Source organism: Amblyraja radiata, chromosome 22 (assembly GCF_010909765.2).
Source record: "Amblyraja radiata isolate CabotCenter1 chromosome 22, sAmbRad1.1.pri, whole genome shotgun sequence".
Taxonomy (NCBI): domain Eukaryota; kingdom Metazoa; phylum Chordata; class Chondrichthyes; order Rajiformes; family Rajidae; genus Amblyraja; species Amblyraja radiata.
In genome coordinates this window covers 4,827,598-4,842,943 of record NC_045977.1, presented here as the reverse complement: position 1 = coordinate 4,842,943, position 15,346 = coordinate 4,827,598, and the positions used below count along the sequence as shown (strand labels likewise).

Sequence of the window (15,346 nt, the reverse complement as noted above, 5' to 3'; positions counted from 1 at the left end):
AGGTAGAGGGAGAAATGGAGGACAATGAAGAAATCTGATGCCTGCTTCTCATACCATTCAGACCACTGAAAAATGACGGTTTAACATTGCTTGAGATATGTTACAAGCACCTCCTGTACATATTGTAAGTCTTTGAGTTCGCCCTCATTACACTGGTCATAACACACAAATGAGTCAGTTTCTATCAGTTTCTTTCTAATGTGGGAGCCAGGGAAGAGAAAATGCTCTTCTTTCTACAGCTTGTTTCAGGATTAGCACTCAGACCAGATATAGAATCATTAAATGAAGATTTCTACTCCATTCATTGACTACAACAATAGTTCATGTGCCAATAATCCCTGTGCCATTTTTATTGGCAATTTGTTGCCAGATTCGATCACAGATATGCTATGAATCCAGGAACTGGGTTAATATTCCTCACATGCATTTCACACTGACCAATCTTCTAAGGGATTGAAAAGTCTGTATTTGTCTCTATATCGATCTATGTTTGCTACCACTGATGCCCAACCTATGATCTTTGTTTATGACTCCCACTTTCTCAGAGACATGAATAAAATTATCCAGGGCGGCATGGTGGCGTAGCGGTAGAGTTGCTGCCTTACAGCGTAAGAAACTTGGGTTCGATCCTGAGTATGGGTGCTGTCTGTACGTTCTCCTCTTGACATGCATGGGTTTTTCCCTGGAGCTCCCATTTCCTCCCACACTCCAAAGGCGTTCAGGTGCGTAGGCTAATTGGCTTGGTGAAATTGTAAATTGTCCCTAGTGTGTGTAGGATAGTGTTATGGGGCTGTCCCACTGTACGAGCTAATTCAAGAGTTCTCCCGAGTTTCCCCTGATTCGAACTCGGAGAATTACGGTAATGGCCGCTCATAGGTACTCGGGGCTCTCGTGGACATTTTTCTATGTTGAAAAATCTTCGCGAGTCTTCCCGAGCTCACCGCGTTTCCCAAGTACCTGCCGTTAACGTTATGAGCTGCTAAAAGACGTCCCGAGCTCCGACGTATCCGCTACGTATATTCTATGTGCTTACCACGAGTTTGATTTTTTTTTTAAACTCGGGAGAGCTCTTGAATTAGCTCGTACAGTGGGACAGGGCCCTTTAGTGTGCGGGGATGGCTTGTCTGCGTGGACTCGGTGGGCCGAAGGTCTATTTCCGTGCTGTATCTCTAAACCCTGACCCTGACTGGGGAACCCAGCTGTTGCTGTGTGATTGTGCATGCCTGAGTTATTAATACTGTGCATGTTGTGCCATTTCCGGGTCTCCAGGTGGTTACTGAAGATCTTCAGAACTGTGACAGTGCAGATATTCTGTGAAATCCATCTGAATAATGAGCCCATGCCTTGTGCCTCTGTGGGCAAGGGACTCAATTTATGAGGTCAGCTGCCCACATACATTGAAGGCAAGTACTCTGTCTCCCCTCTGTGGCGGACCTTTCTGTTGTTGAACAGTGACCATCATGGTGAGGGTTCTTTGGTACCAAGCAATAACAGGCTTCCTAGTGGCAAAGACATATGGTAGTGGAGAAGCGGTGACTTCTGTAGGCCGTTACTATAGAAAATATAGAGGATCACAATAATACATTGTCAGGAGGAGGAGCCATCTTGGGGAACGGCTGCTAGCCAGCAGCCGTCCGTTTTAATTCGCTTTTTAAGAAAGTTTTTAGTGAGTCCTGTTTAGTGATGTTTGGAGATATGGACTTTTTAATGTGGGGGGTAGGGGTCAATTTTACTTCTAGGTCCCTACCTGGTCGTTGAGGCAGCTTTTTCTCCGGGCTGCCCGTCGACCCGTCCTCGTGGCCTACCAGCGGGCTTGGAACGCCGTTTCCTGGTGGGGACCGCCCAGCACCTCGGCCTCGGTGGCGGCACAGCGCTGGAGCGCTATCGTGGAGCGGAGCGGGCGAAGACTTGCCTGGGTCGCCGCGCTGGATCGACGCGCTGGAGCTCCGGTGTGCTGTGACCGCCGTGTTCAACACCTCCGGGCTGCAGGTCTGCGGAGCGGAGCGGGCGGCGCCGATTTCAACATCGGGAGCCTGGGAGCTCCAAACCGGCGCGGCCTTGTCGGCTTCGGAAGCCGCGGTCTCCAGCTAGAAAGCGGCCGTTCCAGGTGGCCCAGCCGCTGAGAGGACTCTCCCGACGCCGGGGCAACACCACCCGGTGAGAACGGCCAGGAACATCGGGCCTCCGTAGAGGCAATTGCGGTGGCCTCAATAGGCCTGACTTTGGGATGAATTTGGGGTTGGGGCTGGACATTGTGCCTTCCCCCACAGTGGTATCCATTGTTGGGGGGATGATTTTTTGGTTGTATGGTAATCCTGTTAGTCTTTGTCCAAGATGGCTGCCGTGAAGGGAGAGTGGACGCTGGCACGCTTTAGCTGCCGCTGCTCTCTCTTCACATTGTGTTTTTGATTTTTTGTTTTTGGACTGAATTCTGTTTTTAATTTGTGTTTCTGTGATGTATTTATTATTTATTTTATTCTGATTATATGTTTATATTCCTGTTAATCTATGTAAGGTGTCCTTGAGATGTCTGAAAGGCGCCCAATAAGTAAAATTTATTATTATTATTATTATTATTATTACATTAATCAGGGTGATAACCATTTTAACAATTAATTGAAGTTAACTATTCCCAATGTTCTAAGTTCTCCATAATTTGGTGTTAACATTGCATGCATTGCATGTTAGGAAACCAAACAATAGTTATATCCATTCTCTAGATAAACCTATTGCTATGGTTTCTGAAACATGACTATATAATTAAGTTGTTTAAATGAAACTCTGGAATTCAATAAACTTCACATAACATCTGTTTAAAATTATATGGTCTGACTCATGCCAGCTAACCATTTATTCATTCAATACAATGTTTGTGGCTTCCCCCAACAACATAAAATTGCTCTAATTTATTGCCCTAGATCGTTGCCTAATTTTCAGCGACATTCAAAATGTTTGTCCAAGTATTCATGGTTGCATAAAAAGTACACAAATATTAGATGTCGTTAATAATTCATCCATGCTATTGCATGGGAGAGTGGACAAATTAAAAGGGTTAGAAAGTTTATGTGAACAAAGCCAGTTAATGTCCAAAGGGATAATTCCTCAAATATAAACCAAGTGCTTACATGGACATCATGAGACATGTCTTTGTCTGTGCAACAGCTGGAGTGGTTACTCCAGTATGCTAAGCCTAATTGAATAAAACTCTCAGAACATATTTGATATTGCCTCTTCAAATACCCTTCCCCACATACAATACCATCAGCTCCATCACTGCAAAGACAGAGATCCTTCACAGATATGAACTCATCTTCAAATTCCTTTATGTCTGGATTGATCACACCAATGTGTCATTGTTCCAGTGAGCCTACATCTACACTCCCCTCCTACTTTACCCCTTTCAAGGTCACCACTCGAATGTGACTAACTTAATTGCATCTCATCAGTTTTTGACCATTTAAAGACCTTACCTGGCCTCATTGTTATCCATTGCTCTCTTTATATTATACCCTCATCCTTTCAATGAACAATCATTAACTTGTCCCTTAAAATAAATCTACACCGGGGTGGCATGGTTGAGTTGCTCCTTACAGAACTTGCAGCACCGTAGACCCAGGTTTGATCCTGACTATGAGTGCTGTCTGTACGGAGTTTGCACGTTCCGCCCGTGACCTGCAGGGTTTCTCCGAGATCTTCAGTTTCCTCCCACACTCCAAATTGTGCAGGTTTGTAGGTTAATTGGCTTGGCATAAGTGTAAAATTGTCCCTAGTGCGTGTAGGATAGTGTTAATGTGCAATGATCACTGGTCGGGGCGAACTCGGTGGGCCGAAGGGCCTGTTTCCATGCTATATCTCTATTCATAAACATTCATCCTCATTAGTGATCAGAGCAGAATTAGGCCATTCGGCCCATCAAGTCTACTCCGCCATTCAATCATGGCTGATCTATTTCTCCCTCCTAACCCCATTCTCCTGCCTTCTCCCCGTAATCCCTGACACGTGTACTAATCAAGAATCTATCTATCTCTGCCTTAAAAATATCTATTGACTTAACTCCACAGTCTTCTTTGGCAGATTCCACAGATTCACACACCCTCTGACTCAATAAATTCCTTATCTCCTTCCTAAAGGAATGTAATTTAATTCTAGGGCTCTGACCTCTAGTCCTAGACTCTCCCACCAGTGGAAATATTCTCTCCACATCCACTATCCAAGCTTTTCACTATTCGGTAATGGGCCTGTCCCACTTACGCAACTTTTTCGGCGAATACTGGCACCCGTCATAGGTCGTTGCAGGTCGGCGAAAATTTTCAACGTTGAAAATTCAGTGGCGACCGGAAAGACACTACGACTCTTTGGGCGACTAAGGAGACTACTCACGACCATACAGGCGACACACTGGCGACATATCGCGGGGGTGAGGCCTGTATGGTTGTGAGTAGTTGCCCAAATAGTCATACCTTGTTTTGGTCGCCGCTGGATTTTCAACACGTTGAAAACTTTCGGCGGCCTGTAATGACCTATGACGGGTGCCGGCAGTCGCCAAAAAAGTTGCGTAAGTGGGACAGGCCCATAAGTTTCAATGAGGTCCCCCCTCATTCTTCTAAACTCCAGCGAGTACATGCCCAGTGCCGTCAAAAGCTCATGATATGTAAACCCATTCATTCCTGAGATCATTCTTGTAGACCTCCTCTGGACCCTCTCCAGAGCCAGCGCATACTTCCTCAGATATGATGCCAAAATTGCTCTCCAAATACCGATCTTTCTCCCTTTCTTCATCCAAGTAAATCAGGTGGGCCATGATCGAGTTGTTTTTCTCATTCTATTTCCATTCTATTCATAGCCCCAGGATTCTACACGTGGCAAGGTCATTGGTGACTGGGTTTGTGGCACAAACTCCTCCTTCCCAACTTGTCTAACACATTCAACACAGTTCCTCCAGTCATTTTTCTCTATGATTATGTCCTTGCATTAATTCATTCCCAGCAGTCCAATACGCGTTTACAGCAATGGATTCTCATGCTGTCTATGCTGTTGTTCACTGCTGAACCATATGATGCGGCATCCACAGCCATGGGTTTGGTTTTGACCAGCACATCAAGAAGACCTGTTCCACCACATATCTTCTCTGCCTCTGTGGTGGTTGCTAAGTGACCTGTCTTGTGTTCTCCTATCTGCTTTAAGAGGGCATCAATAATACCGGTGCCCAAGAAGAGTAAGGTGACATGGGCACCTTAATGACCTTTAAGGTGGTCATTCATGGTCACCTTTTGACCAGTCACCAGTCCACCACCATTGTCACTGTATTCAACTGGACACAGCACTGATCATCAAGCTCTACAGCACCAATAGTACTAAACCTTGGCACCTGGTCCCCTCTGTGTAAACTACAGCTGAAACACTCACCCATGCCCAATTCCCCCGATAATGTTATTGCCACTAAATAATGACCACCCTCCAAAAATTACCAATCATTGAAAACTCTGCTGTTTAATTAGCATACCTGATTAAATTCCACGCGTCCATTATTCCGATATTCCTTGTTTCTATGCTCCGGCAAATCAAACATTCAATTCTTATCCAGATGCTGAAACTTCATTGACTCTCTGCATAGTGCTTACCATTTTACTTCGCAATTGATGGCATAAAATTCAACTTCTGAACCCTAAATAGTAGAATTCCTTGATTAATTGCCTACATTGCCATCACCATATCTTCAAATAAACCTTTGATTATCTTTCTCAACTCTCCTGAGCAGGGCTGATCTTTATTTCGTCATTTTTCTCGTGGAATTTAAGAATGTGTGAAGCTTACGACTTGCATGGAGATAAATGAGATGCAGTTTAAAACTGTAACATTATCCTGGAGTTTAGACAATATCCATAACATTTGGTTGTTGCTCCTCTGATTTATGGCACGTTTTGTACAGATTACAATCAATTACCATTCCAGGCTGGGTAATGCACAATAATTACATTAAATGGTAATGCAAATTGTACAGAGTAAACGCAATAGTATCATGTTGCCAAGCTATCAAAGGATATTTTTCAAAATAATTAAGTATTACAATGAGAGAAGCAAAGCAAAATAATTAACTACGTTTATGTTACAAGACAATCAATTTGGGTTTTTTATTTAGTTCTGTGTTATGGAATTGTTTAGAAAATGCTTAGAGTGAAAACTCTATGGGGCACAGTGGCATAGCGGTAGAGTTGTCACTTTACAGCGCAAGAGACCCGGGTTCGATTCTGACTACGGGTGCTGTCTGTACGGAGTTAGTACTTTCTCCCTGTGACCTGTGTGAGTTTACTCCGAGATCTTTGGTTTCCTCCCACACTCCAAAGACGTACAGGTTCACCGAAACGTCGCCTATTTCCTTCGCTCCATAGATGCTGCTGCACCCGCTGAGTTTCTCCAGCAATTTTGTGTACCTTCGATCTTCCAGCATCTGCAGTTCCTTTTTGAACAGGTTTGTAGGCTAATGGGCTCGGTATAAATGTAAATTGTCCCTAGTGTGTATGTAGGATAGTGTTAAATTTTTTTTTTGAATTGAATTGAATGCCTTTATTGTCATTCAGACCTTACGGTCTGAACGAAATTTCGTGCCTGCAGTCATACATACAATCATACAATAATAACAACAATAAACACAAATTAACACCTCCACAGTGAGTCCTCCAAGCACCTCCTCACTGTGGTGGAGGCAAAAATCTTAGGGCTGCAGTCTCTTCCCTCCTCTTCTCCCTCTGCGCTGAGGCGATACCCCACCGGGCGATGGTACAACCAGTCCCGCGGCTCACCGAACCCCGCAAACAGGCCGGCTCAAACACCGTGGCCCAGGGTGGTCGAAGCTGCCGCCCTCCAGCCCAGCGGACGTAGCCACTGGCCCACGGCTGAACCCAAGACTCAGGTCACCGCTGCCAGAACGCCGTCCCAGCCACCCGAGCACCGTTCCAGCCCCGAGCCGGATCGCCCTCACGTGAGTGCCGTTCCTCTCTCGGGCTGGGCCACTCCGACGGGAGTGCCGTTCCTCCCTCGGGCTGGGCCACTCCGATGGGAGTGCCGTTCCTCCCTCGGGCTGGGCCACTCCGACGGGAGTGCCGCTCCTCCCTCGGGCTGGGCCACTCCGACGGGAGTGCCGTTCCTCCCTCGGGCTGGGCCACTCCGACAGGAGTACCACAGCCCCTCACGGGAGAGTCTCGGCCCCTCGCCAGGCCGTCCTCACGGGAGCGCAGTTCCAGCCCGAGCTGGTCCACCCTCACGGGAGCGAGCCCAGGGTGAGTCCTGACAGGCTGCCTCCGAAGTCCCGAGGTCGCCAGCTCCGCCATTAGGCCTCAGCGCAGACGGAGGCAGAGAGGGGGGATACGACGAAAAAGTCGTATTCCCCCCAAGGGAGAGACAGCAAACCCCGTTTCAACCCCCCACCCACATAAACACAACCTAAAAACCAAAAACACAACTAGACAAAACGAAAAAAAACAACACAAAAAAGTAAAAACAAACGGACTGCAGGCGAGCCGCAGCCGTTCCCAGCGCCGCCACTTCCGGACATGTGTGGGGATCACATGTCGGTGCGGACTCGGTAGGCCGAAGGGCCTGTTTCTGCGCTGTCTCTAAACTAAACTAAACTAAACTTCATTTAGTGTAACAAGGAAATGGTGGGCGGCGCGAATCACGTCGCAGCGGCCTCTGCTGTCCGTCTGTCTTTTTGTTATTTTTTGTCCCGTTTTAATGTAGTTTAAATTTTTTTTTGATGGGGTATGTGTGTGTGTGTGTATGGGGGGGGGGGGCGGGGGGTGGGGGGGAAACTTTTAAAATCTTTCCCCTGCACGGAGAACCCGACCTTTTCCCTGTCGGGTCTCCGTTGTCATTGGGGCTGCAACGTGGAGCGGCCACCGGCAGGAACGACCTAGGGCTCCAGTCGAGGAGCTGCGGACCTACTCACCATCGTAGAGCTGGCCGAGTTCGGAGCGGGTGGAGCGGTGGTGGTGCGCTGCTGCGACCCGACCCCGGGGATTCGGAGGCTTACCGCAGGTCTGGTGGACAGTGACACCGGGAGGCCATGGGACCCTGGTGGGAGACCGATTTTCGGGGTTTCCGCAACGGCGACTTCACCCGCCCGAGTCGCGGGGTCAAGAAGTGCCTGGAGCGGGGCCTTACATCATCGCCCGGCGTGGCTTCAACGGCTGCGGGACTTTGCTAGCGCCCGCCGGGGGCTCCAACAACAAGACCCGGAGCAGGGCCTTGCATCACCCGGCGCGGCGTTAACGGCCGCGGGACAATTGCCATCGCCCGCCGGGGGCTTTGACTCTGACATCGGGAGGGGAATGGGGAGTGCAGGGGAGAGATAAGTTTTTTTGCCTTCCATCACAGCGAGGAGGAGATGTGCTGTGATGGATGTCTGTGTAAATTGTGTTGTGTCTTGGGTCTTTTTTTCTTGTGTGTATGACTGCAGAAACAACATTTCATTTGAGCCTCTATGAGGTTCAAGTGACAAATAAATTGTATTGTGTATTGTGTATTGTGTATTAACTCTAATTCTAATCGTGGTTGAGAACATTATGGTGAGTGTCAGGGGCAAAAGCTATTCAGTAAGGTCATGGCCGATCCTCTACTTCAGCTCCGGATTCCCACTTGATTATCATATATCCTCATTCCCTTATTGTCCAAAAATCTGTCCATCTCAGCATCAATCGTACCTATCGGCTCAGCATTCACAGCGCACCTCAGGCTAAATAACTCCAAAGACTTACAGTCGGCAAAGAGAAATCTTTCCTCATCTCAGTCCAAAATAATTTAACCCCATTCCGAGATGATTTTCAAAGAATGGTTTGATTCTGCTGAATAGTTACTCTTGAAAGGAGAGGCATGCTTCTGCATCCCAATGAGTTAGTTAGTAATTATTATTTCAGATAGGATCTTAAAGTCTTCTATGATTATCCTATCATCAGCTTTATAGGCAGGATGGCAGGTGGTGTTGCTGTCTTACCTTGCAACATGCTCCTGTATGCAGAGTCTGCTATGGCATAGATGTGTGGTGGCATCTCGTGCCTCTTCTTCCCTTTGTACATTTCTACAATCTTCTCAGAATAGATGGGCAGCATTTTGTATGGGTTTATGACAACACAGAAAAGACCTGAGTATGTCTGAAAAGAATGAAGAACAAGTATGATTTATTCACAAATCTTAAATTAACGTCATTCAAAATCAAGAAATATACAGAAATGAAGACACTGTAGACTAGAGATGCCGGAATCGTGAGTAAACATAAATTGCTGAAGGAACTCAATGGCGGTCAGGCAGGATCTGTGGAGGGAAATGGATAGAAACCTTTTTTTGGACCGACATTAAACACAAAATGCTGGAGTAACTCAGCGGGACAGGCAGCATCTCTGGAGAGAAGGAATGGGTGGCGTTTCCCTTCAAAACGAGCCCCTTCTTCCGACCAGTAAGGACACCCATTCCTTCTCTCCAGAGATGCTGCCTGTCCCGTTGTGTTACTCCAGCATTTTGTATCTACCTTCAGTTTAAACCAGCATCTGCATTTCCTTCCAACTCCTTTCTTTGGACTGATGGAGTAGAGGGGAGATATCTGGTAAAGCTGGTCAGAGAAAGGAGTGGGGTAGGTGGATTCGGGTGAGTTGGGGTTGATTGGAACACGAGTCAGGAGGGGGAGAGATGGGTGGAGATAGTGACCAAGGCTGGGGTAATAAGTGGAGAAGACTAAAATGTGCGGATGATAGAATCTGATACATAAACAAGATGGGGAGTGGAATGTAGAACAAAAGATATAGATGTGGGGTGCAAGAGAACCAGGGAGGGGGTCGGGAGGTCTGGGAGATATAATATGGAGGATAATTAAATAAGTTCTGTAACTCAGGCTTTACATTATTATAGGATGCTGTTATTTGATAAAAATTAATCTTATATTGGGTCTGTAGAAACAAGGAATTGCTAGTTTACACAAAAGGAAACAAAGTGCTGGAGTAACTCAGGGGGTCAGGCAGCATCACTGGAGAACTTGGATAGGTGATGTTTCAGGTCGGGACCCTTATTCAGACTTCTTCTAAAATCTGAAGAAGAGTCCTAACCCGAAACTTCACCTAGCCATGTAGTTCAGAGATGTTGCCTGACTCGTTGAGTTACACCAGCACTTCATGCCCTTCTATACTGACTTTGTAAAGTTTGTTTCCAAACATAATTATTTCTACATTACAAGCTTAATGGTCAACATACTGCCATTTGACAAGTGAAGAAAATAATGGAAAAATAGGGTAGAATACAATATGAAATTACTCGAGTATCTTCAGTATGGACTGTGTCTATAACTCTAATTCCTCCAGTACAATCCTTGACACATGACATTCTCAATATAAAATTCATGCCAAAAATATCTTATTATATAATTTCAAGTTGAGAGCATAATTATTGTTAGGTCCTACAATGGATTGTTTACTTTCCCATGGATACAACTGTTTATAGAATATCTAAAATGCGATAGAATTTTGATTGAACATGCAAAATTATAACAAAAACAGATGGCTTTCTTTGCTTTCTTACTAACTTGGGTTTTGTTAACTGATGCTTGTTACTAATTAGCCACTTTTATCACTGAACTGTGTCATGCTTAAGTACTAGGTTGTATTGTTTCTCTTTTTTGCCTTATTCAAAGACATCTATACTTTTATCATACAATGATGACATTATCAAGACAATAGACATTTGGTTGGTTGGTCACATCAACCCTCTCCCTACACCATTTCCTCGTTCAGGTCTATAATAAGAAGCTATCATAATAATAAAGCCTTGATCCTGCCTATATCTGGGTCACTCCCACATTGACTGAGATGAGTGGCCCAGATATAAACCATAATCTTAGCCACACAAAGTTGGCTCCCTTTAATCTTTTAAGTCAGTTTGAACGCAATGTAGGTTTGAAGAATCAAGAAGCAATAACTGCCTAATGTGTTTGCCTTACACATTGTAAATGACAAGAATTTGTCCAATTCATGTTTTTTTTAAATTAGAAAGAAAACTAAAATAACTACAGAATAAATTGATCTCAATTTACCAAAAGTGAGTTTGTGAAACCAAAAGGAATGTAGTTCACAATTAACTACACAGACATAGGAATCCCCTGCCCAACAATCTCCTCACATTCTCTCACCATTACACCAACCCATTTTCTGACCCCAGAATTCTGACCCCAGAATTAGCTCTCTTCCAAAACCTCATCCCATGGCCCACTTTCTCCGGCTGGGCGCTTCTCCCAAGAGCTATCTTATTCGCCTTATCAACACATTCCAAGAAAGGCCCAAATATGAATAATTCTTAGAGTCAGAGTGATATAGTGTGGAAACAAGCCCTTCGGCCCAACTTGCCAACACCGGCCAAACATGTCCCAGCTACACTAGTCCCTCTTGCCTGCAGATCTTTTATTCTTTGATTCCTTGAGTCTTTGATTATACATCCAATGGGTAAACAGTAGGCTTGATCCTGCCCAATGAAAGCAGTCACTGAATACTTACTCCAAAAGTTCTAAGAGTGCAAGATTCAGGAAATGATAGGACTGCTGAAGGCATCTGTAACAGTAACTCTAAGTGCTAATGTTAATTTTGTTCTTTCACATTGATGTACTGGCAACATAGTTCAGGAAAGTAATCATGTTGTTAGCAGCCTATTCTAATTTAGCTGATCTCAACTGGAATTAACCTGGCGCGTTATAAATGCCCTCAATGCTCTAATGTAATGAGGAAAGAATAAAAGGTGGCCCTACTTATGGTCTACCCTGGAAGCAGACATTTTGGGAGGTCGTGAGTCAGGGTTAGATTTGCATGCTAATTATGTTCAAACGTATATTACAAAACTTTGCTGAAATCATGAAACTATTGAGTAAATAAGTCTGTTATTCCAATAATTCACCAAACACAAACTCATACTGATCATAACCTCCCTAATTTGTGTTGCAGGATTTGAATTAGAAGTATCTGACAAATTCTCAAGTTGATATTATTAATATAGCTTATGTGTGAGACAGAAATGTCCTGCTACCATCGTGTGAACATTTCCCAAAACCAAATATAGTTAAAATCTGATCATTAAAATGTTTACTGGCATCTCGAATACTGAAAGTATAAACTCTTCAAATTAATTGAACAATAAATTGTACTTTTTACTCCTTCATTTGTACTGTTCTACATTAAAACATACAGATCATCCCCTGTTGTCTTAACTTAGGTCATATGGTCATAAGTGATAGGAGCAGAATTAGGCCATTCAGCCCATCAGGTCTACCCTGCCATTCAAACATGGCTGATCTGTCTCCCCTTCCTAACCCCATTCTTCTCCCTTCTCCCCATAACCCCTAACACTCGTACTAATCAAGAATCAATAATCTATCTATCTCTGCCAATATCCATTGGCCTCCACAGTCTGTGGCAAAGAATTCCACAGGTTCACTACCATCTGACTTGAGAAATTCCTCCTCATCTCCTTCTTAAAGGAAGTCATTGGGTTGGGGCCTGTTTCTGGTTGAACACATCTCCTGTGACAATCTGTGCCTGAAACACACGTAAACCATGGCTTGACATTCTTTACAATGTAATAGGTTCCCATTGACTTCAGCGCAGTCTTTGAGTTTATTAATATTTCAATGACCACTGCCTTATTATTGACATCTTCCACAAGCATGCAATCTGAGCTCTGTGAAATGACAGAAATTAGTGATTTCTGGAAGTGAACCTTCGAAACATTGCTTTGCTTTTGACTAAAGCAAATAGATACAGGAGCTCTCCTGTAGGCCATTATGTTTAGTCAAATTTGTATCCACCAATTCTATTGAAAAAAGCCACTCTATTTATTTTGTACACAAAAATAGTCATACGGAGCAGATGCCTCTGCTCTTGAATTGTCCAATGGGAAATCATTGATTTAGTTTGGTTATGGAATGATAATATCAATTTCTTTGTTCAGATGTAGTCATGAAAGTGAGAAGTGTAAGGAGAAATTATGGTAGAAAGTGACCCCAGGCTTAGTCCAGTTTAGAGATACAGGGTGGAAACAGGCCCTTCAGCCCGCCCAGTCCACGCCGATCAGCGATCCCGGCACATTAACATTATCCTACACGCACCAGGGACAATTTACATTTATACCAAGCCAATTAACCTACAAACCTGAATGTCTTTGGAGTGTGGGAGGAAACCGAAGATCTGGAGAAAATACACACGGTCACGGGGAGAGCAAACAAACTCTGTACAGACAGCACCCATAGTCAGGATCAAACCCGGGACTCTGGCACTGTAATCGCTGTAAGGCAGCAACTATAACCGCTGCACCACTGTTATTAAGGACTGGAGTGGGTCTTAGAGAAATTCACTATCTAATGCATAGAGCACAAATTAATATATTATTTTGTATGTTCTTGTCTTTATTTGAGAACAATACTTCAAAATGAGCAAGGAATGTGTTAAGATGGGTTCCAAGCTCTGTTTGGAGATATGAAGCATCCCTCATTCTTATGATAACATTGAAAATGTCCATTTTTAAAATAAAATGAACATAAATAGAATAACTGCTCAGATGTTCTGCATGCCCCACTTTTGAAAGGTTGCCACAATTTTGGAGGGGAGTAGATTTAATGAGATGATAACAATGATGGAAATCAGTGATGGGGAAGTATTAGAAAAGCTGGACCTTCCTGCAGGAAGATTAAGTCCAAAATAAAATGGAGACCTTCAAAATTATGAGGAGTCATTAGGATAAAAATGTTTCCATAATCGGAGAGAATGTATTTAAGATAATTGACCAAAAAGTAACCGTGAAATGGGTAAATTATCTTTCATCGTCAGAGGACTACACACCAAAACAGCATCACTGCCAACAGTTAATGACCCATTTACACTAATCCTACATTAAACCCATTTTTTAATCTTCCAACAGATTAATTAACTCTCCACTCCCCCGATTCTACTTTGCCCCGAAGCACAGGCAATATTACAGTCGAATATTAACCTACCAACTTGCATGTCTTTGGAATGTGAGGCAAAGCAGAAAACCCCAGATGAAACAGAGGAAACATGCAAACGCCACACAGCCAGCACCCAAGGTCAGGATTGAACCCAGGTCTCTGCCTTTGTGGGGCAGTGGTTTGACAAGCTGTGCCACTCTGTAGTGTGACACCAAATGCTGGAGTAACTCAGATGGACAGGCAGCATCTCAGGAGAGAAGGAATGGGTGACGTTTCGAGTCGAGACCCTTCTTCAGACTGAAGTCAGGGGAGAGAGAAATACAGATACAGTATCCCGAAACGTCACCCATTCCTTCTCTCCAGAGATGCTGCCCGTCCCACTGAATTACTCCCGCATTTTGTGTCTATCTTCAGTGTAAACCAGCATTTGCAGTTCATTCCTACCCACTCTATAATAAAATATAATCTGAAAAGCTGGACTAATTAGTGCACAATATGCTTGTAATCTGTAACATTTTTGCACATTTGTTGATCAAATTAAAGTTAAAGAGCTGCTTTGAGATTTTTGTGCTTTCACATGTCCTTGGCTACTGTTTTCTGGCATTGTGGAGTGTTAATATGCCATGTCCTGCAACATAGAAGCATCAGCAAACAATGTGTAGGGTTTGAGTAACTCCAGCTTTTTGTGTCTATCAACAGCAAACAATATTCTGCACTGAGGGCTGCTGTCCAGGGGGTCAGTTTGATAAATTTGTTGTCAAATTCCAAAATTGGTGGAAGTGAAGGAATGCAAAGTTTCGGGTTCGGATTCAGATTAGTTTATTGTCATATCGACCAGTGTGCAATGAAATTGCTTGTTCTCAAGAAGCTCACAAGTAAACTGTGTACAACTATGTGTCTATCATTACACAGAGTCTGTGGAAGGGTGTAAGAAAGAGGTGACACAAAATGCTGGAGTAACTCAGCGGGACAGGCAGCATCTCTGGATAGAAGGAATGGGCGATGTTTCAGGTTGAGACCCTTCTTCAGAGTGAAGTCATGGGAGAGGGAGACAGAGAAAAGAAAGTGTAAGGTGTGAAAATTAGACAAATGGGATGGAGACTAAGGAAAATGTAGAATAGATCACTGTTAGCTGGGAGAAGGTAACAACAAAGCAAACAAAGATAAAATGTAGTCGGAGACAGTCAGATAGATTGGAGAACTGGGAAGGGGGAGGGATGGAGAGTGAGGAAAAGCAAGGGTTATTTGAAGTTAGAGACATCAATATTCATGCCGCTGGGGTGTAAGCTGCCCAAGCAGAATAAGAAATGCGTTTCCTTCAATTTGGACTGGGCCTCACTCTGACAATGGAGGAGGCCCAGGACAGAAAGGTTCTGGAGT

The 15,346-nt window shown here is 44.2% G+C and overlaps 1 protein-coding gene across 2 annotated transcripts in view; it reads right to left on the bottom strand.

Moving 5' to 3' along the window:
• myh11 (myosin heavy chain 11) overlaps nt 1–15,346 on the bottom strand; it is a 165,603-nt gene that overhangs the window by 125,296 nt on the left and 24,961 nt on the right. For both annotated transcript variants that reach the window (XM_033040278.1, XM_033040277.1), the window contains exon 3: nt 8,990–9,146. In XM_033040278.1, coding sequence (XP_032896169.1) covers nt 8,990–9,146 — 157 coding nt within the window. The remainder of the gene's footprint in view (nt 1–8,989; nt 9,147–15,346) is intronic.